General features: G+C 40.5%; 1 protein-coding gene across 7 annotated transcripts in view; it reads left to right on the plus strand.

The window, feature by feature from the left end:
• The first annotated feature begins 2,448 nt into the window (after positions 1-2,448).
• osbp2b (oxysterol binding protein 2b) overlaps positions 2,449-25,416 on the plus strand; it is a 50,297-nt gene continuing 27,329 nt past the window's right edge. Inside the window, exons 1-3 of one of the 7 annotated variants that reach the window (XM_039803072.1) lie at positions 2,511-3,006; positions 7,690-7,737; positions 9,551-9,759. In XM_039803072.1, the coding sequence (XP_039659006.1) occupies positions 2,849-3,006; positions 7,690-7,737; positions 9,551-9,759 (415 nt within the window). In that variant the 5' untranslated portion in view covers positions 2,511-2,848. Of the gene's footprint in view, positions 2,473-2,510; positions 3,007-3,395; positions 3,485-7,689; positions 7,738-9,550; positions 9,760-22,790; positions 23,087-25,416 lie in introns of those variants that run through there. The other 6 variants (XM_039803073.1, XM_039803078.1, XM_039803074.1 and 3 more) reach the window with 6 other exon arrangements.

Consider the following 25,416-nt stretch of genomic DNA (forward strand, 5'->3'; position numbering starts at 1 on the left):
CCTGACTGTCCCTGGTCTCCCTGTTCTTCAGTTCTTTCTGTCTCTTTTGCCTGTGACATAGTGACCTTAGTATTTCCATAAGCACCCATTCTTAGAAAGATGTTACCAAATTGTCTTGATATGAGGATCTTATGTCTGTTTTTCTTTTCTCTGTCGTTTTATCTGGGCAACAACAACACAAATCTTTAAGATTGTCTAAATATGAGTTAGTTTCATAGGTTCACCATGTAGTCATATTATAATTGTAAAATGATCTTGCGTCCTCCACATAAATATTAGGTTTCGTCTGGGACAGATGATATATATTTAACTGATCAGCCACTTAACTTTATATTGAGAAAAACACAACTGTAGATCTTCAACACACATAACGTTAGGCTTATCGCCGTGGTAATGTTAGTTGTAGTATTAACAAAGCCGGTCTACGGAAAGCCATTCCACTCCCTATTCAGCCCCATTGTACCGAATTTGTTTGCAGTTCCACCAGAGTTCCACTGGGGGTGATCGTGGTCCAGTGCAAAATGAATGGGACTCTATGGAGCTAGACGGCTAAATTTGTCTCTTTCGCCCGATTGTTGTTGAGAAACCTTAGATTTGATTGTAGTTTTTACAAGTTCAACATGGGTTATACGTCGAAAGTTGAATGAACGAGTACTAACTTATCCTTTTGATTTTTTACACGGTGAGTCGTTGTTGCCCATAGCACGCTAGCATTCTGCTAATGAATGCTGATTGGTCAGTGAAGGACTGATTACGATCGGAGATCCCGCTTGACGGCATCCAAAGCAGAACCAGAATGTCAGAGTGAATATTTCGGCGTGGTCTTTAAAACATCAGCAAACCTCTTTCTAGCACGTGTACTGACAGGGAGAGTCTTACCTGTCAGCTGTGTTGTTGATGCCTCGAGAGAAAAAAGGAAGCAACTCAGAGCTTGCCGTAAAGCAGTATCTCTGGCCGTATATGTGTATGACGTCATTGACATTTTAAAAGGCTTTTTAGAACAAAAAAGCCGCTTTAAAAAAAATCTAACACCCAGCAGTGTGTATTTTCTTAGCCTCCCCTTTTGAATGCAACATTCAAATTACTAGACAAAAAATGATATCCTGAGAAAAGTGGGTTTTGAGGGGTATAGCTCCATAGAGTCCCATTCATTCTGCACTGACCTGTGAGCGCCCCCTATATGGAACTCTGGTGGAACTGCAACCAGTTCAGAAGCCGGAAGTAACGAGAGAGTGAAACTTCTTCCCTTATTAGAAATTCTTTGGTATTATCAGTCTATGTGGGTGCATTTCTATCCAACAAGCTATTAAACAAGCTAGCTAGGTAACGTTACATTATACTACACCAACATAGCAAACTTTTTTGTCATGACTAATTCATTAATTACTCAGCATCATTTCTATTTGAGAAAAGAAAAACTTCATCCGATGTTTAATCTGAATAAAATAGCCTTGAACCGCCTACTTCATTCCTGTCACTACCCGATGTGACTGTGAGTCTAGTGCATGGGTCTAGTGCAGATCCTAACTACAGCAGTCAGTGGACCAAACCACTGTGAGGCAAGGGAGGGGGAACACTAAATGTTTCTAAACCTAAAAAGCATTTTATTTTATTTTATAATTTTTAGGGGGGGGGACAACCTTTAGATGGGGGGGGGGTCCTGACCCCCCCGACCCCCCTGGGATTTATGCCCTTGCACTGACTTGTCAGTCTGTTCAGAAAACATGCCCAGAGGTTACGGTTTCTTTAACCAGACTACAGGCCTATATCAGAGGGGGGCTGATGACGACTCTCTGTGTGAGACTGTTAACGAATCCTCCAATGTGGGGAAATATATCCAGTGGCAAAGTAAAAACCAATTCTCATTGAAAGAGGGGCCTCTTCGTTTCACAACAGAGGAGCTAGTTAAATACCCCGCATCAGCAAGAGACTCTGTAATAGGTGTTTTTTATGACATGTTGTGCAGCAGATTGACTAAAAGACAATAGCACCACGAGAATGGCTGTTATAGTCATTATCAACCTTGATAAATTGTAGGTAGGATATTTGTTTTCACACTTTTTCAAAATGGTAATCCACTACATTTAATGTATTGGTTTGTATACATAACCTATTAGATTGCGTGTTTCCCTGTGATGGGCTGTAAAGCACTGTGCGCTTTTTGCCATAGTGGACCTGTAGGCTACTACTTGCACGTGCGTGCGTGCATTCGTGTGTATGTGGGTAGGGGATGGAGGGGGGCCCATTCCGATTTTGTGTCCAGTGCCTATAGTCATGATAATCCGCCCCTGCCCAAAGTTGTTTTTAAGAGCAAGAAAGACTTTTTTTCAAGCTGTTTGATCGCACTTGGGAGAAGCTTACCTTCATTGGCAATATTAGTTGATTGTTCGTGGTAATATATCATATGGTAACGATTTAGCTATAGTTCGACGTCGCTTGATCGTCCCGGGAGGACGTCCAGCAGGCGGCCAGGTAACGTCACTGCAAGACTTTCATTTTGGAACTGTTTTTGAACCATAACGCGACGTCTTGATTGGACGTTCAAACAACGGACACTCAACGTCTCAATGTTTGCTGGGATTTCTTTTCTATCCAGTACAGCTCTGTGCTCTGTATCCTCTGCAGTCTGCTTCAGCAAAGTGTAGGCATCACTTCTCGTCCTTCCTTTGGTGCCCATTCCGGCGTCATGTGAAAAGGGTTCATAGTGTTTCTCTCGCCCTAGACCGGGACCTCCTCCGTCTAGCTCATTCGTCAGTGTCGAGACGTCTACTCGCCCCGGTTGTCCCGGTGGGGTAGTGCCCCTGTCCCCGGTTCATCCCGCATCCTTCGGCGTGCGGCGGAGCGGAGGATGAGCGAGCAAGGGAAGGGCTCGGCACCCGCCTCTGCCGCGGCCGCGGCCCCAGGGTCGGATACTTACAAAGGCTGGCTTTTTAAATGGACCAACTATTTGAAAGGGTACCAGCGGCGATGGTTTGTCCTCAGCAATGGCCTGCTCTCATATTACAGGTAAATTTTGAAGACACAGTGTGCAATATATCTTAAAATCAACGCCAATTGGGCGCTCAGCGAGTCATATTTCTGTGTCGGCGCATCATGACTGCTGGCTGCCTCAGCTGGCTAGCATCAGGCTAAAGCTAGCTGTCAAACGGGCAGAATCAACTGTCTGTTTACTTAGCTAAAGCTGACCGTGACAAAAACGTGGATGTTTTTACTCTGACTGACTGTATGTTTCAGGAAGGCACTGACGCACACATACATACATACATACATACATACATACATACATACATACATACATACATACATACATACATACATACATACATACACACGGCAACACTAGCAATACGACTTCTAATTCAATAAAGTGTCATAAATGCGTCTACAGTTGGTACAGACGTTAACGTTAGCTAGCAAACTAAGCTAGCCCGCTATATAGCCTCAGTCGATAACAGCTGTTCGCTCCTCAGTGATACTACAACAGGTATTTAAACATGTAGCTAGTAAAGTCGACGTCCTAATTATCTCTTTTTATGTCAATGTCACCGTGTCAAAATTGCATTCCTTATGAACGTCATGTATTATTATTTCTGCGAAATGCATTCATTCATCGTTACCGAGCCAAGCTGCTCCATATGATCACTGTAACGAGATGCAAGAAATGGTCGCTATCATCTGTCCTCACTCTGATCACGCAGTTGCTAGATGCGAGCTAACATTAGCTTTACAATAGCCACCTGTGGCTGACGTGCTTCTTGCAAGGGGAGTCGTGTTTCTATATGGTGTAGAGGCACCATAAACGAATCATAAAGCATGAAAAACAACATGTAGTCCTTCTCCCAGCACTAAACACATTCAGTGTGCCTCAACACATAAGAGTCCTGTATACTGTGAAGGTTAATGAAGGTCTGATTAGACTACTAGGTCATATTAGTAACAATTGAGTATTTAAGTCTTGTTTATTTAACGGCTAAAAATAAATCCAAACTAAATTTTTCACAACAACTTATTCATTGTCAGATGATGTCTAATGTACTGTGCTGTGAATTAACTGTTACATGGTCTAGTCTGAGGAAGTTCAGTATTGACTTTGGGACCAGTAGCTACAGTATTTGTGACAAAATAGTCTCAACTTTAAGTTCCACTTTCTAGCATTTTCAGAGCTTTCACCCAAGACAGCCTCTGGGTTGTGATTATTTCGTCACACCAGAGCTTGGTACTTTTCATTGCTTCCATTGCTGGGCTCTTGCATGTTCAGTCAGCTGGCTTGCTTGAACTTTACTGCTTTTGTCTATTTAAACTTAATATTGATTATCATTGTGTTTGGTGCCAAAATGTCTTTTGAAATGATGTCCAGAATATCATTTCATGAATCGGCCCAACATTTGGACCTTTTGTACTATGAGATGGGTATGAAGCAATTCATGATGCCACACCAGGAAGCCCCAAACCACCTGTATATACTGTATGCATGGTCCACATAAAAGGAGAGATGAAGTATTAGTTGCAACAGTTGTTGGTTTACCCTGTATGACCCAGGTTTCTTAATGAAATGGTTCACAGCAGAATGAAGGTGCCCACTGGAGTTAACCTTCCTCTGCTAAAAGTACTATTTGTCAAAGCGGTGACTACATTTTAAGTTCCTTCACAAATTAGATATGATTAAAAATAAAACTTCTAGCTTGTTGTAAGTGTTAATGCAAGCTGTAATTACTTGCAGTAATAAAAATAATTCATGTGACACTAAGCCGATTCCTCAAGGATAATTGTCTTTTCAAATGCCATCTTACACTGGGAGGTTAAAGAGCAAAGTTGGCTGTGAAGCAGGAAGGGATTGACTGCGCTTGTTTAAATGCTCTTTTGCAAAGTGAATTATTGTTGGTATGGGGAGTTTGAGTCTGGGTCTTCTGACTGCTATGCACAATTTTGACTCACGAAGCTTCCCTGTAGCTCCAATAGTCATACAAAATGTAATCTTAATAAATATAATTTTTTTTTTTGATTGGATAGAGAACATTCTCTACTGATTGTGCTTGCAGAAAAATCTGATCAAAGCAACATGAAAATGCTACAGTCTACAACACACTTTTTTCTTTTGTTGTCAGCAGTGCAATTTGACACCGATATATGGTAGCAAAAGCCCTACTCCTGCTTGAGCTTGTGAAGAAAGGAAAGACGCCTGTTGCCTCTACCCTCTATTAATAGTCCATTATGTTGTAAGGTGACTGTTGTCCCTGAAGTAAAGGTAGCCCGTCGACACCTGAGCACAGAGGCAGTGAAGCGCACGAGTTGTCCCCTCCAATGATGTCTTCCTGGCAGAACACATTGTGTGTGTCTGACTCTCCAGGCTTTGTATTCCTCGGTCTGTGTCTCCTCTGGCCAACTATCTGCACTTCTATTGAGAGGGAAGTGAAAGGGAAACGGACAAATGTGACAACATTTTAGTTATACGGTCTTCTTTGTATGTCAAGGGATTATTATGTCCTGCAGAACATTTTTTTTCTCTTGTCCTACAAATATGAGACGAATACACAAAGAAATATGCTTGTTGTAAATGGCCTTATACTATATTGCCACTGACTTTTATTACACTATAACAATAACACTCAAGTCTAAAGTTGCTGCTCTTACACTTAAAGGTCCCATGGCATGAAAATTTCACTTTATGAGGTTTTTTAACATTAATATGAGTTCCCCCAGCCTGCCTATGGTCCCCCAGTGACTAGAAATGGTGATAGGTGTAAACTGAGCCCTGGGTACCCTGCTCTGCCTTTGAGAAAATGAAAGCTCAGATGGGCCGATCTGGATCTTGCTCCTTATGGAGCAAGGTTACCTCCTCTTTCTCTGCTTTGCCCGCCCAGAGAATTTGGCCCGCCCATGAGAGAGAGACATCATGGCTTGCACCAGAGCCTGTCTATGGAGAGCCTGTTCACTCTATCTCACTCCCTATTAGCCCCATTGTACCAACCCGGAATTTTCCCGAGAGTGGAAGTTCTCCCCTTATTAGACATTCCCCCCCCCCCATCCTCTCATCCTCAATAGCATTTAAAGCTACAGACACAGAAATGGCACATACTAAGGAAAGCTCATTGTGGGACTGGCTCTTCTGTGTTGAGGCATGAACCTCTGTATATGTGCGCCTGCTCTACCGACTGAGCTATCCTGCCCAATAGTTCCTTTTTTTAAGGATTTAAAAATGTCACTTTGGATAAGTGTATGACAGGATTCGATGGATAGACATTGAATTGTTTAAATATCATAAGAGAATGCACTTTAAAACCCTAGCGACCCTTGTTACATCAGATGTAGCCCAACATGCATTGATCAGTTGTTTGAGTTGCAGTGTTCAGTATTTGTTTGCCCTTTTTAAAAGGCCAGTTTGTATTTCTGATGAATCAATAGTGACCGACTGCCAATTAGAAGCCTCACCAATAACCTGAGAGATCACTTTCATTTCCAAGGGCTTAGTTCTCTAACTTGTACAAGAAGCCAAAGGGCAATTGAGGACCATAATCGATGTGTTGACTCTGGGCGGACCAACACACTCAGCACTTACGCCTGTTAAAGTGGAATGAGTTTTACAGAGATTCAACATTGCACTTGTTATTGATTGCTTTTGGCTCTGACACTGCATGGCTGGCTGTTTTTTATACCACATCAGCCTTGTGTCTGGTCCTTTTTTAGTTTAAATCATCCGAAATAGCCTTGTCAGGACATACAACACGATCTTTGTCCTCTCTCTCTCACTGAATTTCTTTTACATTTTTTATTTCTTAATTGACTTTTCCTCCCAGTTTTAATACTCTCAGCATTACTTACTCACCTCTTAAAGTAAATCCATCTTGGGGCTTTAGAGTAGATTACGGGGCATTAAAGCTTTGAGTGTTATTGAAGCTGCCATATCCGTGAATCCAGCCTTGACTTTCATAGTAGAGTAGGCCTGCCACGTAACATTCTCACCTGCGGGATAGTAACCAGATAGTAGCAATTTAAGTGCTCAGTGGGGGTTTGGCACCATTTGTGTCCCTTTGGTGAGTCAGGTTATTGTGTTACTGCTGGCACACTCAGCTCCTGGGTGCAGGGAGGCGTGGTGGGAGAGTGGTGAGCTAGCCAACCTTGGGCCCAGCTGGAGGGTAGAACTTGGCCGAGAGAGAGAGAGAGAGAGAGAGAGAGAGAGAGAGAGAGAGAGAGAGAGAGAGAGAGAGAGAGAGAGAGAGAGAGAGAGAGAGAGAGAGAGAGAGAGAGAGAGAGAGAGAGAGAGAGAGAGAGAGAGAGAGAGAGAGAGAGAGAGAGAGAGAGAGAGAGAGAGAGAGAGAGTGTGGTCTTTGTGTTTTTATATGAAGGTCAGAGCAGTCGGGTGACGTTGGAGAGAGCAGGGAGTCTGGCCACATTCTCATTGTCTCAGTCTTTTAGCAGGTCATGTCATGCTGTCCATGTTGCAGTATCATTGCTTTGTTTTTTTTTGTCTTATATTTCCTTTCTGTGTTCAGTACGACACATTACCCAGCTGGCTCTCTCCCTCCATGTCTTGTGATATTTCTGCCCCAAGCCACAGCAAAACCTATCTACATTCTCATGCTCTGGGTACTGTGTCCTATTTCCTCTGCCTGTCTGTGTATGCCTCCTCATGCTTATGGCCGTCTGTTCTGTGTTGTTCACTGGTTGTTGTTCTGTCATTACATGCTCCAGATCGGTGGATTTGTGTTTTATGAGGATATGTGCACAGGGGACTGACAGGTAAAGCACTGCAATTCTCTCCTGGCTCAGCGCAACATGCAGAGCCCTCTCATGTCCTCAGCTACCCCCACTCACCTTCGCCCCTCTCCTACTAGTCCCTTAATGCCCCTGTAGTCTCTCTTTCCCAGCTTTTGTAGTTTCCTTGACTGTATATTTTGTGGACTTTGCATGGCCTCGTCTTCCCGCAGGGCCGAAGTGATCAGTGTGGATTTCATCTTACTTTTCAGCAGCACACTCAGTTTGTTGACCCACTTACAGCCAGGACTCTGCAGCTGAGCTCTGGCTGGGCAAGGCTGGAAACTGGGCTGTTGAGGGTTCCTGCCCACCCTCCACAAGGCTTCGCATGCCCACAGTGAGGTCTCGTCTGCACAACTGATGTGCACAGAGCGCCGGCGGAAGAGTGGTACACTGAAGCGCTTGTTCTGGATTGGCATTAAAACAAGACTTGACATCAGCCAGTAGAAGCAGTGTGACGGAAACCACTGCCTGGCAGAACTTATAAATACTCTTCAACCTCTGACTTAATAAGGCGGCAGCCACTTTGTCAGTGTCAGCTGAGAGTGGATCTGGTGTAGAGTTTAGTGCTGCTGAGAGGCAGCTGCTCGTGGCAGTGAGGGCTCACAGAGGATGGATGAAGGAATCTCGCACAAATACAGATGCATCCACATGATTGTATGGCTGCATGCTTCAAAGTGGCTGTTTCTTAGAGTATGGATGGGCACTCATGTGACACTGAGGGTTCAGGATGTGTTTGTTCATTGTGAAACAACAACCACAGCACGTGATTTTGCTGATTAGTTGCTGTTCTGTGGTTGAGGGCATTAATGAGCAAAATTAGCTGTCTGTGGCTGGAGTGAAGACCTGCATACGCTAGGCTCTCTGTGTGACATGATGTTCCATCTCTGCTCTGCGCCTTAGCTTGTCTAACCGTGACAGAATGTCAGCTTCCCACCACACAATTGTTAACGTTTTTCTTAAATTTTCTTTTTTTTTTTTTTCAGTTAATCATGTTAGTTGTAGTATCTCTGTTCTATCAAGAACCTTATTTAAAAAATTGACACATGATGTAGAATAACTGTCTCACAATTATGCTACTTAATAAAAAATGTTTTTCTGTTTTAGATGATGTACAACAGTATTGACATGTTTGCTGCATTTGTTTTATTGGAAGATGCTTTTGGAAACATACAGTCTATACATTTGCACATGTCTTGCTCTTTGTTCTAATCTCTTGCTCTACTGCTTTGGCTTTCTTCCCCGCTATCTTTTTTTCTTTTTCTTTTTTTACACCACCTCTCGCACTCTGTTCTTTCTTTGTTAACGCTGTTATTCATTGTTTGGTTTTATCCGATACAGAGGCTTGGAGGCAGACAATGGCCTTGTTATCTAGACTACTGTGGCCCACTTACTGTGCAACAGTTGGTCCTAGTGAAGGCTACATAGTAGCACACTCACAGCAGGGCAGGCGGGCCACGCAGAGAAGTTAAATCTATCAAATTTGTTTAACATTAACTAATACAAATTTAGGTTTCATGAATGTGCTACAGAGAAGGTGTGTGTTTAGTGAAATAACCAAGTACTTCCACTGCTGCATGACTTTCAAAGTAAAGTTTAAAATTGAATCTGTGGCATGTCTCTCTCCCTCATTGCCTCCCTGCTTGTGCTTATTGGCTGTATGAATGTCAATTGTAAAGGTACTATCCTACTTGCAACACAGTGATAAAAGATGTCCTAGAACAGTGTTTTTAGCTCTTTCTTGTTTCTCTCTCTCTTTCTTTCTCGGTCTCTTTCTCTGTCTGGTATTTTGTTTCAGGACGCAGGCAGAGATGGCCCATACGTGCCGTGGAACAATCAACTTGGCCACAGCACACATCGACACAGAGGACGCCTGCAATATTGTCCTGAGCAGTGGTGGCCGCACTTACCACCTGAAGGCTAGCACAGAAGTGGAGCGGCAGAGATGGGTGACAGCACTGGAGTTGGCCAAAGCTAAAGCCATCCGCATGATGAACGATCAGTCTGGTAAGGGCAACTGGAGCGAGCAGCTACTTATATCGAAAACTTAATCTGCATGGAATGCTTTTTATAGCCTAAGTGCAAGCTGTAGGAGCGTAACACACCCATGAGGCACTGACATTAATGGTCAGAATTTGATCTTGATAAATATAGGCTGGGCTGATACAGTCATGGGTAAACATACAAGAGTGTGTTTATCTTGTGATTTACTTTGTTAGTTCCAAGATCCAGAGTGAAAGTTATGTTCAGCACTGGTTTAGTATGTTGAGCATAGAGACAGAGGACATTTAAGTCCCGCCCCCACCGGAGGGGAACAGAACCCTCCGCTCTTCATTGATTTGTATTGCGTGAAGGTTCCTCCTCGTCAATTTTGTCTGCTAGCAAACAACAGAAAATTGCCTAAAGGCTGCTGTGTGGTGATATGAACTATCAACAATGTAAAGAACCCATAAATTAAGTTTTTATAAGCTGCCGACCCGAAAAACTGTGTTTTAGTTGGTGTCAGGATCCGACAGTCTTCCCATTCTCCCTACTGATCCCTCACGTCTGTATCCACTTTTGTCTTCATAAAAGCAAATTTTTCCGGTCGGCAGCTTATAAAAACTTAAGTCATGAGTTATTTACCATGTTGGTAGTGAATATCACCACACAGCAGTTGTTAGGCTTTTTTCTGTTGTTTGCTAGCAGACGAAATTGACGGGATGCGCTCTGTCTCTATGGTCCTCCGATATTTGGATATATTTGAGTTTCCAGTGTCCCCTGGCATTTGATATTCAGCACAGCTGATGTTTCAGCTCACACCCTCCTTCTTGAATGTAATTCAGATGCCAGTGTGAACCAGGAGAGGGCAGCGCCGTCTGCCCAGTGGAGTTGGAAAACAAACCAGAGTATGCTAATGGTACCGTTAAAAACTGGGCTTCAATTCCACGAGGACTTACTCTTCTATAGTTGTATTAGGTGTTGCAGGTCAAAGGCTGTGGGAAAAGCCTGGGAGGACCATTTTTTCTTCACTTTTCACCCTGGCATCATCCCAAAGCCTCTCTCCCCCAGTCTATGCAGACAGGGTCTACAGAGACTGAGACAGGCTATATGTTCCTCTGGCCTCCATTTGAAAGTCAGCTCACTAAATATAGAAGGAGAGTGCTTTTTAGCTCACCACTGTAAGCAGGAGAGGAATGTTGGTACATTACTATTTGTAGGCTATTAAACTAGTACCTACTATACTGTCTGATTGTTTGTGTATGCAATATGCATATTTTCTGCAGCATGGTCTGTTGTCAAGTTCAACTACAGTATGACGATCCAGCTACACCACCACAATTCAATGTCCTTTTTAATATATTGTCCCCTATCTTTTTTTTTCCCACCTATGTGTTGAACAAAGCTTGCACCTTAAAGGAAGTCCATCAGGCACAAAATATACAGAAATATTTCAGAATCCAATAGCTACAAAAAAACATAGTGTATCTGTTTGAAATATAGTGAAGTGAACAGCAGCTGTTCCTGATACAGGTTTGATGTCAGGCAAGCTGTTCTTAGACCAAATGTGGTACCATAGCGATTGCAAGATGATGCTTTTCATGCCACCATTCTTAGCAAGCTGTTGACATTTAAATGCATGAAAACAAACAAAGACACCTGCTTCTGTGTATCTTAGATTCTGTGAGTCGGCTGCCATCACACCAGGTTCACTTTTACCTTCATTGCACGTTGTAGATTTTAACACATTCAGAACCTCTTAAATACTTTGTTTAAAACACACAATTTTAAATCTGTGGTAGTTATTGTATCAGTGCTATAATTGCTTGCCATGCATTAGACAAAGCTTAGAGAAAGAATGTGTGTGTCTTTGTGTTTTTCTAACATTTCCTTTCACAGCTAATCTGTCTGTGGGAGGAGGATTTCAGAGAATGTGAGAAAAGCGACATTGTATGAGTCTGTCTACATAAAATGAAGTATTCATAAAGTATTCATGAAGTATATTATGTACTGTATAGTGTTGTTGCAACTGAGAGTAATGCTTCCAACACCTTACTAAATGGCTATATATGTTGATCATTTTGCCATCAGGCTCTTTCAGAGCATCTTTTTTTTTTCCCATGGTGTTAGACAAACATGGAACCGTGACATTCATTAACCTGTCCTCTCCTCTCCGTCAGTGGAACAAAGCGCTCCTATCAATCTCCTCAGCACAGAGAAGGAGCACAGTGTAAACCCTGGGCACATCATGTGTGTAGATAGCGACCAAAGTGCTTCTATCTTTTCATCTTAGCCCTAGAAGCAGGTTTTAAAATCTTAAATGCGGTAATGCGCTGTGAGACTCCTGTTTCAATTCAAATCTCAAGTCTCTCTTTGTCTCTGAGCCATGAGATTATTTGTATGTACAACTGACCTGAACCCTGAATCAATTACGTGAATTTCTCATTAGTACTGGTGTCACATTTGCAGCCTTTCCATTTATAAGCCTTCTCTTGTAAATTGCCTGTTCCTCCACGAGTGCATTTTGTTCTAATTTAGGTTTAGATTGGATTTCTAGCAGCTCACTTAAGCTACTGCCTGCAGTATGGGGCAAAAGTTCAGCAGGTGGCAGTGTTTCACTTCACTTCAACATGATCTATTTTATGGGTTCCCTGCCTTGTTTTTGCCACTGCTTGTGAAAGTGAGCTCACAGCCCGTTGAATCACTGGTTCCAGTGGTGGCTTTAATATGCGTGTCTGGCATGCGCTCCTATTTAAATTCAACACCAGTAAAATTTGCTTAGATGGTGAATTTTTGTGGAAACTGAAGGTTTAGTAGAAGGTGGTGGAAAAATTGAGAAATTCATAACTGCTGGAGCCTGTCATCCAGTTAGTGGTTTCTCTGGGTGTAGCTGAGGTTAAAACCGATACAGCTGAAGTAGGCAGGAAAGTAATAGCAGCAGCTACAGACCCAGAGTAGAAGCTCTCTTCTGGCACCTGACCCTGATGTGCCCAGCATGCCAGCTGATGTGTATCTTGAGTTCAAACAACAGTGCATTGAGCTGCATCAGTGTTTACTGACAGTTCTTGGGTGATGCTTCACTTTAACTGACTTTGGTTATATGTGTGAGTAAACTGGTATTCACAAGATTTACTTGTAGGGGTTTGGTTACTACAAATATTTATCCTCTTGTTTGTGTTATTTTTCTTTTATTCTTTTCCTGTATCTTTCGCTTTTCTTCTTTTATTTCACATCCTAGCTGCAATTGTACCTTTACAGTAAAAGGTAGAGCTCTGTCCATGGTCCTGAAACAGAATATCAACATTAGGACAGCCTCCCAAAACAAGCTTCATTTGTCGTGTTTTTCCACCCCTCCTGGTCCTGACTGTTTTTTTTCCCCCTTACATTCGCTCCAGCACTCGCTCTTCCTCTCTCTTCTAGTCACCCTCTCACTCGCTGTCTCGTTTTCCCACCCCCTCCCTCTTTCTCTCTCTCCTCCTTTCTCTCAGAAAGCCATTTACTCTGCTTTTTTTATCCAGCAGGGGTTTTAGTTCTGAATAGAATGACCTACTGCTTTCTCCAACTCTTCCCTCTTCCCTCTTCACTCGTTTCTTTTGCTTTAAACATTCTATTGTCCTGCAAAGTCTGGAGGGAAAAATAGAGACGGGTAGAGACGCAGTATTCCTCTTGTAAGTATCTGGCTTTTCTTCCATTTACGTTGTGCTCAGGAATGTGTGTGCGCATGTTTGTGTGCATACATGTGTATCTGGTTAAGATGATTAGATGCAGCTGTGTATAAATGGTGTACCTTATATTACAGTATATTGGTGAATATTGGCTGATTTGTAGTGGACAAATCAAGGATATTTCCAGTGTTAGACAGAGGGTGTATACAGTAGACATCTGAGCTCATTCAGGTGACAAACTCCGCTATGAAATTGGAAACCATTATTAAAGAATTATGTTTTGTTTTTTTTAAAGAAATTATTAATTAAATAAAGTAAGTAAGTAACATGTAAAAATGTCCCTCCATTAACAGTGTATTTAAAACCTTGTTGAAGAATTTATTTAATGTATTGTTTTGCTCTCTTGTAAACAAATTTTCCAATGTGAAAGCGATGAATCTCTCTGGGCAGGGCAGAAGACTCAATTTGTAAGACTGAGTGTTGGCTGCAGTTAGTTTCACCAGTTTACATGGCAAAAAATAATGATTTACTAATAAAGTAACATGCATTCTGATGACATCTGTAAAATAGAGTCTGGCTGAAAAGATTCACACTAGCTCTATTAATCTAAATGGAATACTGGATTTTTTTGTTTTTTAACCTGCACTATTTTCTGAGCTTGCAAAAGGATGTTATGAAATGACAGATGGCATCCTTATCATCCTCATCAATTAGCTCTGCAGGGGCTGTGTATCGAATGCACTAGTCCATATTTGTCTTGGATGTAAAAGCGTGTGGCAGCAGAGTCCGATTTGCTTGATCAGCTCAGTCCCCAATGACTAGGGAGATAGGGATCAGAATCGGTCTTGTAACATAACAAACATCACTGCCAGATTTAGCCAAGCTCTTCACAGAGATCACAAACACTGTGCTGTCCAAGTATAAATGATCCTCTGGGTGCTTTTCTATCTCTTGTTCTTTTGTTTTTTCAGCCATATTTAACTTATTTCTCCATTTTTTGTCTCTTAAATCTGTTGTGACTGTAACAGCCAAGTGTCCCTTTGAAATTAAACCTTTGCTGGCTCTTAATGGATTTCACCTCTCTGAACTCACACTCCCTCTATAAACTGCACGTCCCAGCAACCATCGATCTTGGAGTTACATGCCACCTGCTTCCTCTCCTACTGGTCTGACTTGCTCTTAGAAACTCCATTATGTTTATGTTGTTGTTGTTGTTGTTTTTCTTACAGTATATTCTAAACAATGGAATAATCCAGCCCATTTTCTTTGTCCTGTTTCTACTGCCTGTTTTCTAACTTTAAGCTGCTGGGCATTTTCTCTCCTACATCTAAATTTTCACCTCCTCTCTCTTCTTGTCTTCTTGTCTTCCTCTGTATTTTGAAACCACACAGGGCTTAAGTATATTAAATGGACTCTAAAACATCCCACCAATAGGTGAGTGCTGTCTGGACAGAATAGGGATGGCACTTCCATCTTATGCTTATCATGCTAAGACAGCTTTCTTTTTCACTGCACTCAGTCTTCTGCTGAGGTGAAATCACACACAAGCACATGTGTTTTTGCATGTTCTTCCTGCTATTATGCTGCAGAAGTGGTTTGAGAAGTTGCGATTGATATTGTGACCAAAAGCCCCTATTCTCTGTGAAAGAGCAAACAAACTTTTTACAGCAGGCACATGCACAGATGGATCCCTGGGGATGCTGAAGTAGAGCTGGGCAATATATATCGATATTCTATCGATATCGTGATATGAGACTAGATATCGTCTTAGATTTGGATATTGTAATATCGTAATATGGCCTAAGTGTTGTCTTTTACTGGTTTTAAAGGCTGCATTACAGTAAAGTTATGTCATTTTCTGAACTTACCAGACTGGTAACTGGTCTATTATTTGCCTTTACCCACTTAGTCATTATATCCACATTACTGATTAAAAATCTCATTGTGTAAATATTTTGTGAAAGCACCAATAGTCACTACACACTACAATATCGTCTCTGTATCGATATCGAGATATTTGGTCAAAAATATCGTGATATTTGATTTTCTCCATATCGCCCAGCCCTATGCTGAAGTACCTGCCCTTTTGGCCTCTGACTAGATACAGTAAGTGCAATTTTTGCAAGACTATTTCTATTTTAGTTTTTTTAAATTTGGCCCATGGCATCAATTCTCAATTAAAAGACCGCACTATCCCCTGCCTCTCACAGCCACCACAGTTAACGCATGCAAATCAAGCACCCTGTAGAGAAGCATCCAAGTCTCCCTGAACTGCCTTCATTGGTGACAGCCAGCCAGCTAACAATAGTCTTTCCCTGCACCCATTTAATCGGCTGATAATATTTGTTGTGGGTGTTTCCTTTAGGAGGGAGACCTGGGTTCGAATCCAACTGTGATACATCAACCAATGTGTCCTTGAGCAAGACACTTAACCCCTACTTGCTCCAAAGGCGTGCGACCTCTGACATATAAAGCAATTGTAAGTCGCTTTGAATAAAAGCGTCAGCTAAATGACATATAATGTAATGCTGCCAAAGCCAGAAAAGAAAACAAGAGATCCAACTGTGTGATAATAAAAAAAAAGATGACAAATGTTTACGTGTAGATGTTGTTTAAAAAAAAAAAAAAAGTTATAGTCGGCATCATGTCAAAAGTCTAAAGTGATTTCAATATCCATAGTCAAAATGTTATATACAGCTCAGATGTATTGACAAATTTGTGATATATAAATGTCAATAAATTCACGTAGCTACTCAATAAATAATTGTAGCCCTTATTGTCCCAACTGTTATTCTGTCAATCTTTGACCAATATGACTGTGAAATGGGTATTAAATTGCATTCAATATGATATTAAAAAGGTCTTTAAAAAGTTCACCTTTTCCACTTGAGTACATGCCCCCCCCCCCTAAAATGTGTGTGCACATCCCTATTTTACAGTTAACTTGAACCTTTTTGGGCACATGATTTTGATTTAGTTTGAGTCTTTTTTCTTAATAAAAATGTATATAAGATTTTGTCACGTTATAGTCATTTATTTATTTTTTCTTCTAGTTTTAGTCAACAAAATTAAAAATCAAACAAAAAATCAAAAAGGGCTGATTATTAATTTTATGTCTTTTAAGCTTTCTGAGGTTAAAGCTGTTGCCATCTTTGATGTAGACAGTTGTTATGGTTATAGGTATTGTTCTCATCTGTTGTGAGGTTAGTGGAAAAAGGCGTTGTTTACCTGTTTATACTAGACTATAATGGTTCTCACACACACTACCTCTGCTTCTTGACAGTATGACAGGAACACATCAGAACACCAATTAGATGAAATGGTGTGTAAAAGTTGTTTGTTCTTTTTTTTTTTTTTTTTTTTTTAGACCAAAACTAGGAGAATATAGTTGTAAATAACTGGAATTATTCTTTTAAATAGAGGCCACATGTCTCAGAATATAATATTATGATAAATAATTTTCCTTTCTGCTTGATTATAAATGTGGGATTCTAAACTAGATAATAGGTTTGAATATTGTGCTTGTATTAGTCTCTTACATGACTGTTTTGGTATTGGACCATTGTTTACTCAATTTAAAGGATCTATAAATTATGTTAATTATGACACTATACAGTCCGTGAACAGAGCTATTGCTAGAGCTAACACTGCATTGTTACAGGATCCATACTACATTACTAGGATTATTGTGCTGTCCTTTGTTGTACAGGATTTTTGTCTGCTCTGTAGGACTCAAATGTGTCCAGTGACCTGCTGTATGCTGCATGAAACTTGAATTCATTATTATGCTCACATTGTGTCCCAGTCGACACCCACATTTTCTCTCTGTCGCTCGCTCTGGAGCTTTTCTGCTTTATCAGCAGCGAGGCGAAGTTGAGAAATTTAGAATGTGGATACAAGCAGGTCATTAAGCGATCAGCTAGGACAATAGAGGTTCAGTATTCAGGTTTTCCATTTTCTTTCGTTTTTTATCCTCTTAGTGGATTTCTGTGTTGTAACACATCTTTTTCGCTGGTCAGGTTTAGCTCTTTATGCCAACTAAGAGTGTTTTTTCCCACAGCACTGCAATCTGCCAAGTGGGCTGGATACTGTTATGTTGTTGTCGAAAGGCCACCAATGTTGAAAGCTCTGTTCTCTGTAAGCAATATTAATTTAAACTTTCCATCTGGCATTTTGTGCCACAGGCAGTGAGTGATAAAAACAAACGTTCTAATTTCTTTTAATGAAGTTTAATTAAGGTTCCCTTCAGCCAAGCTCTTGGTTCAGTACGTGATGCTAGTATAGTTGGGCTTAACATAAGAAGCTAAACTATTGGTGCACAGTGTGAGACTGAATGGCTTCATTTGTGTTTGTATCCATTTTAAAACAGTAGTCTGGTCTGTGGCTTACAGACTCTCTAACTGATGGTGAAGAAGCTTATTCTAAAAGTATTAGGAAAAAGAGGGAAATGGAAACATGTTTTGTAATTATTTTATGTCGTCTTCTGTGCTTTCACACACCATTCTTTCCTTTCATTTAGTTCTTGTGTGTGCCTTTTCTGTTGGCAAGAGCAGAGTCAGGGTTTGTAGCAGCATCGGTCATGGGATTGGGAAAGAAATTGGTGATTGGTTGTCTCACAATGTGATAATGTCTCGCACGTCTTTGGAAACACCTGACCTCAAGCCTAATAAACTGTAGCCTACATGTAAGACATCCCACAAATATCACTGAACTGAAAGTATTCTTTAATGAGCAAATGTTCAAAATAGTGCTCATCTCTGCAGCTCTGGTCAGCAGCCATGGAAACATTTAGTAGAGGTCATTGCTTATGAGGATGGTTTATCACATCTTCAATGCGAGATTTGTATACTTTTTGAAAAGCAAGGCTGTTGATACTAGGGATTGACCAATACTGGTTTTACAGGGCCGATACCGATTATTAGTAGTTGATTAAACCGATAACCGATATTTTCAAAGTAGAAATGCTACAGCGTAAATAGCTCAACCAACTTCAAGCAGAGGATGAGACGCTTCTGCTCGAGGCTCCTGCATGTCAACAGAGGCGAAGGTGATGAGTGTTGATTGGCTATTACTCGTATAACCTATAGCCGATCAGATGGTGTTGTGGGCGGGACATTAAGTCAAACTCAGTGGTGAGTGAAGCGGAGCAGATGGACACAGAGTAGTAGCGGAGCCAAAGTAGTGCACTTTTTCTTTAATGAACTTTATCGGTTATCAATCAAATAAAATGCCGAAACAGATAATCCAGGGCCGATAATCGGTCTATCCCTAGTTGATACTTTAGTAGCATCTTCATTCAGAACATAAAAAAGGTTCCATTTACTGTTTGTCTGTCTGTAGTAGATACTACACTATTTTGTTTTTGTTGGAGCATCTGTATTTGCATATGAATGAGAAAAACTATTTTTACCACCATTACTTCTACATGCTTTAAGACACGTGCAGGGATATTTCTGCAGACCCCTTAAGCATCAACATTTCAAAGACACCACTCACAGTGCCAACACCAACAACTGCCACGCAAAGATGCTACCTGTTCTCAAGTTTATGACAAATAAACTTGTCAGTGATGACTAAGTGCACTCAGGGCTGGATGATTAATTGTCCCAGCATTTTGAGAGTCAGCTGTAATTTCACTCTGCTGCTTGGGGCATTGACATGAAGTGTTGTGTCTTCTTGTGATAACTAAATCATCAACTTGATGCATGGTTTCTCTACTATGAGCCAGTGCAGGCTGACACAGGAAGCAAGTACTCTTAACTCTTACATCTTGTGTTAAATTAAAGATCTTCTACCTCCTTTGGATAAGCTGGTTGTTTTTTGCCACAGGAGAAGCGACCGTTCATTAGGAGCCCTCAGTTTCAGCTTGTATTTCACTGCAGTCGATAGTCTTTCTGAGTAACAGTGAGGCAGCACAGTGTCTAGGATAATATGGTATTTTGGCATGGATCAATAACATATATGTACTGCTGCTGGAATTGACACAGTACAATATTTTAAAAAGGGTGTGTGACATCTAAAAGGTAATTTTCCTGTTAAAATGACTTCCTTCCCACGGTTAAACAGTTTTCTTGAGCTGTTTGAGCTGGTTTTAATAAGCTTGGTGCTTATGTATCAGACTGTTTAGAGTGTTTGGGTTTCTGGATCTTAATGCCGTAATTATGGTCTTTAAACACCCTCTTTCTATTTAGTTTGTCTTCCAGAGGGTTTGGCCTTCGACTCTGTACTCCAGTAACTAATCAGGGAAATGTAGGGCTAAATTTCAGCTCAACTTTGGGATTTCAAAAGAATATCATGTACTATTTGGTGCAACTTAGTTTCACTCCAATGTCCATGATTGTTTTTAAAACTACATCCCTCTTATGGAGATATTGTATAGATTGGAGTCACCTATATTTATAAATTTAGGGTGCAGTATTTGCTCTAATGTTTCAACTTCTAAAAGGAAAATGGCGTAAATATAATTTAGATGTACAGTACAGGCCAAAAGTTTGGACACACCTTTTCATTCAATGCATTTCCTTTTTATTTTCATGACTATTTACATTGTAGATGCTCACTGAAGGCATCAAACCTATGAATGAACACATATGGAATTATGTACTTAACAAAAAAGTGTGAAATAACCGGAAAAATGTCTTATATTTTAGATTCTTCAAAGTAGCCACCCTTTGCTTTTTTATTAATAAGGAAAAAATTCCACTAATTAACCCTGACAAAGCACACCTGTGAAGTGAAAACCATTTCAGGTGACTACCTCATGAAGCTCATTGAGAGAACACCAAGGGTTTGCAGAGTTATCAAAAAAAGTAAAGGGTGGCTACTTTGAGGAATCTAAAATATAAGTAAGTAAGTAAGTAAGTAAGTAAGTAAAATTTATTTGTATAGCACATTTCACAGATAAAAATCACAAAGTGCTTCACAACGAAATGCAATTCAACACAAGAAGTCACAATACGAGCACATTGAAATACTAAGACATGTTTTCAGTTATTTCACACTTTTTTGTTAAGTACATAATTCCATATGTGTTCATTCATAGTTTTGATGCCTTCAGTGAGAATCTACAATGTAAATAGTCATGAAAATAAAGAAACACATTGAATGAGAAGGTGTGTCCAAACTTTTGGCCTGTACTGTATTAGAACTATAACTACATATATAGTGTATAATTATGTGTCCTACTTAATAATTGTGTAGTAGTTTACAACATTAAATCGATTACAGCAGTATTTCAGTTTTAACAGGCCATTCAGCACCACAACAGTGACATTATTTATCTCAGTTTAATCCATAGATAATAATGCATCACACAAAGCCTGCTGTTTTGACCATTCAGGTTGTGGCTCTCTTTGCATGGTTAAAGTATAGAAGAAAAGAAATAATGATGGTCAAGTATGAAATTAATTAAGGCTTCATGCTTCGACGTCCCCCTCGAACATGCCCCAGGACATTTAGGGGATGTTATTTATTTACAGTCCAACAATCTTTCCCTGTCAGCACTTCTCTCACCTCACTTACAGTCCACATCAGCCCTCCCGTTACCTGTTTTTGCTGTTATCAGATATTTTACAGAATTACTGCAACACAGATCGTACAGCCGACAAGCTTCATGTGATACTGCAGCAGTTTTCAATCAAGGCAGGGTTGGACTTGGTATACTGTGTATACAGCCTGATTCATATTCTATCCATGCTGTTGGCCATTGGAGAAGGAATTGGTGTTGCATCATGAAACAGTGACATCCCATGCTTTTCTTAAAGCCATGGCCCAGAGATATTCATAGCATTAGTGATACATGTAAGCTGTTTTCAGTGCAAAAAATAGATTTGTGATTAGGGAGAGGCTGCCTTCCTTTGCCTAATCACACAATTAGCTAAGGTGTAGGGTGTTCTGGCCAACTAAAATATAATTATTATTGTTAATAACACCCTAAAGAGTATGTTAAGGCTATGTTTTTTTAATACACCTCAGTACATGACATACTTTCTTGTGCTGGCTCACTTATATATGTTTGTCTGGATTAGTTATACATAACCAGTTAAAGATGTTGGACTTCTACAGTTTGAGCTGATTGGTTGGTTGAAAGTACAGTTAGATGTCATTGGTGGTTGTTGTTATTCTAAATTTATGATATTTTGATTATTTATTTACTGAAAACTGAAATGAGAGTATATTTAGATTTGAAGGGGGTTCACAATACTAGTAAGTTGATACATTTGGTTTATCGTCCAGCCTAAAGTCTAGATGATATGCCTGAAATTTCGATCATGTTAATATTAAAGATATTTTAAGTTATCGATAAACCACGGTCACAGTAACATAATCACATGCATTATAAAATAACCAACTTGATGTACAAAGCAATTACCTGTCTTCAATTGTTATGCATTACATGAGACCAAACTCTTCATATTGTATGTGTAAAACAAAAAGTTAAATAACTAATGTTGATATACTGTGTGTATATATATTTTTATAGCTTGCTCTAAATCATTAATTTGACTAGCAGAAATTTGTAAATTGATAACACGATATGGTCATACTGTACAATGGGATACAGCTGAAAGTAAATAAACTATATACAATAGGCCTGTCCGACCTAGAATTGGTGTAATGTACAGTATGTGATCACAGAAGCCCACAGTTAACTCTAGGTGTCCTTGAGTTACAGTACAGTGTGATATGTACACTGTCAGTAATATTGGAACAATGACCTTCCCCTGCTTTGAAAAGGGAGGGAGTGAGGCTTGTTATTGCAGTCCAAGGCTAACTACATTATGAATTGTGCTGTATTGGAACAGTGACACTGATCTGTCTGTGGGAGGTCAGATTTAAAGAGGTCCATCAGCGGCTGTTGTTCAGCACGATAAAGAGATTCTGACAGAGGATAACAGAAGGACACATCAATCGGAGGGAGTGGAAATACACATTTTATTGAAGGATTTTTTTATTTGACCTTCTGCTCTTGGTCTAGTGGCACCACCAGTTAATAATAAAATAGATAATAATGAAAAAGAAACTTCTGACATATTTTCATCTCTTATGTCTGATCATACACACATAAGCTCCTTGTGGTGTCATTTCGAGTGACATAGCCTTTACTTAAAACCATCTCTGCCATTTCGCTTTCCTAAAATAGTTGACTTTTTCTGTCAGGGAGGAGGTAACCGAGAGGAAGCAATGCATTCTGGTCTTAGTTGTGTTGATGACTGCTGGCTGCCGAGTCCTATCTCCTCTCTGCTTCACTCACTCTCTCTCTCCCTCCCTCCATCTCCAATCTGCACTGCACTGAGAGAAGCATGTGGAGGAGAATTGTAAATGTGCCGAGCTTTGTGAATGTGTGTATCCTGAGTGCGCATGTGTTTCCGGAAGAAAGGGAAGAAATGCACGTGAGGAGATAGGAATTACACGAGGGAGCGCCTGCATCGCTCCCCTGTCTGTGTACTGTATGTACTTGTGTGAGTATGCATGTATGTGCCTGCACGCTGCAATGCTGAACAGGGAAAGCCGCTGCCTCTGCCCCCCCCCTTGCTGGGATTATGTAGTGGCCCAGGGCAGCGTTGCGTCTCAGGGAACGTGGAGTGGGATCAGGCCTGCAGAGAGTGGGATGAAGGGTCGGAGCTGCTGGGAGCCGGGGATGGTCCGCTCCCTCTGCAACTCGGGCTGCCTGGGTAAAGTCAACCAGGGTCAGTACAGCTATGGCTAAAGCTATAAGACATTAGCATGGAGCTGTCACACTCCTCTTCATCTGTTCAATGACAAAACCTTCCTTATCCTGCTATCTCTTCCTCATTGTGTGTCTGAGAGGTAGCTGTCATCCCTCCTTCCATCCATCTTCCATCCTTTCTCTTCGGCATCTGTCATCTGTCGCCAGGGATGCTCACATCTCTGCAGTCTCCCTCAACAATGCAGCGCCTCATGCTGTAAAAGGAGCAGTGTGTCCTCTCTCCTGCACTCCTCACTGCATGCAGTCTCCTTCCCTCTTACCTTTTTTTCTCCTGTGCTGCTCTCGCTCAGACTCATTTCCCCTCTCTTCTTTGCGCCTGCTCCACCTTACATTTGCATATGGATGAGTCGGAGCCTGCCAGGCCTACGTGTTGTGTTGGCAACATGCATCTGAGTTTGCATATTATGTGTGTTGAATTCTTTTGACCAACAGAAAGTGTAAAATGCGACGTGCTGTATTTTCCAGGGTCCTTAAGTGCAAGTGTGACAACAGGACTACAGGCAATACTAGCCTGCATAACATGTTGTCCAAATGGTGAAGTATTTTGCACAGATCAAAACAATATTCTATTACTGCTCATGGCAGGTTAATAGCATACTATCCTATACAGTGTACGTCATGTTGTATGTACTTATATGAATATGTACCTTTGGAGAAACAATGAAGGAATGCACATTTCCCCTCACTGTCTCTGCCATCTTTCTTTTTTTTGCCCATGGCAGAGTTGGGACAATGTTGAGTTGAACAGCTGTGCTCTTAAGCCTGGGGCTCTTGTCTCCTCACTTTGCCTGTGTGTTCATTGAAATGAGTTTGGCATAGGTGGTGTAGGCCATGTTGTTTTAAGGCTTTTCATAGTAGGCTTCTGCACACTCTCTGCAATATGAATGTTAGGATGTGATTTACACAAAAGAAGAAAATAAGCCGGAACCAAAACCTCACAACTTTGGACATTGATTCAGTCGTCTGAAATCCTCCAAGGACAATATACTATAGTACTAGCCGTTCTCTTATAGTGTCAACATAACATCCTGTTATGTCAGTGGTATTATTCAAATATACTGTAGAATTGCTTCGATCTTGTGTATAAACACTTGGGTGTATACTGGCGTTGCCTCCGAAGAGATATATTGTGTTTGACATGTTGATATATAAAATTTAAATTTAAAACCTGTTTTGGTATGATATGTGAATAAATGTAACTAGTAATATAATTAGGTTTTAACAATAAGGGTTGCCGATGGCCCGGGGCAAGTAAAATGCAACTTTGGGCAAGTAAATATAACAACCCTCTTACTCATTCTCTTACCCCCATCTCCTTGTCCACGTTGGAGAATGCTTGTTGAATTATTTGATTTGACCGGTCAAGTGGAAAAAGAACTGTTGAACCCTGATGAGACATAATGAGTAGCTCTCACCAGCAGGTTTTTTTTTTTTTTCTCAAATTGGCTACTACATTAAAAAAAGTTGTGAATTAAAACAATTGACATTTAAAAACTGTTAAACGGTTACTAAACTTTTTCTAGAACCATTTGTACATTGTATCCATGTCCATTAACAGCTAATTAATTTACATGTAGTACAAGTAACAAATAGATACACTAAACAAACATACAGATTAACTATATGATTGTACATAAGAGCCTCCTATCCAAGCATCTTACTCTGTTGGTACCAATCAAAATAAAGACCACTTCGTGGTAGAACACCATTTCATGTAAATTACGTATGCAGAGTTCAGTGAACAATGTTTAAGTGTTGGCTTAGGGCCAGTAGAAACCACTTTAGCTCAGTAAATTGGAGAGCTAACTGTTCCAACTGGGCCACTGCTGAAAAAAGTAACAAATAAAACAGCCTGAATTATAAGATGCTGTACAATGTCACAGCTCCCCATGATAAAGCACTCTAGGAGGTACACACATGCCAAACAATCATGTCTGGTTGACAGCCATGAACTCATGAAGGCAGTGCTTCAGTTTTAGACAGGATTTGGGATTTGTGAACAATGGAAGAGGAAGTAGTATAAGAAAGCTTCCAGAGAGACATAAAGTTACTTTATGTAAGGATGAATTCTTAATGATAACAAACCTGATTGCTGTGCCAACCCTCTAAAACAGTTGGAGACTTTTGTCTAATTAAATTTAAGTGATCTTTCAGTTGCGATAGTCATATGGGCATAAATCTACTATATCCTTGTTAAAATGACTAATAAACTTACAGAGAATGTCTGCCTTTTGTACTGTATTGATCCCAGAAAGTGTGTACACTTTTCACTTTTATATTTTGTAGACC

This window comes from Perca fluviatilis, chromosome 6 (genome assembly GCF_010015445.1).
Source record: "Perca fluviatilis chromosome 6, GENO_Pfluv_1.0, whole genome shotgun sequence".
NCBI classification, from domain to species: Eukaryota; Metazoa; Chordata; class Actinopteri; order Perciformes; family Percidae; genus Perca; species Perca fluviatilis.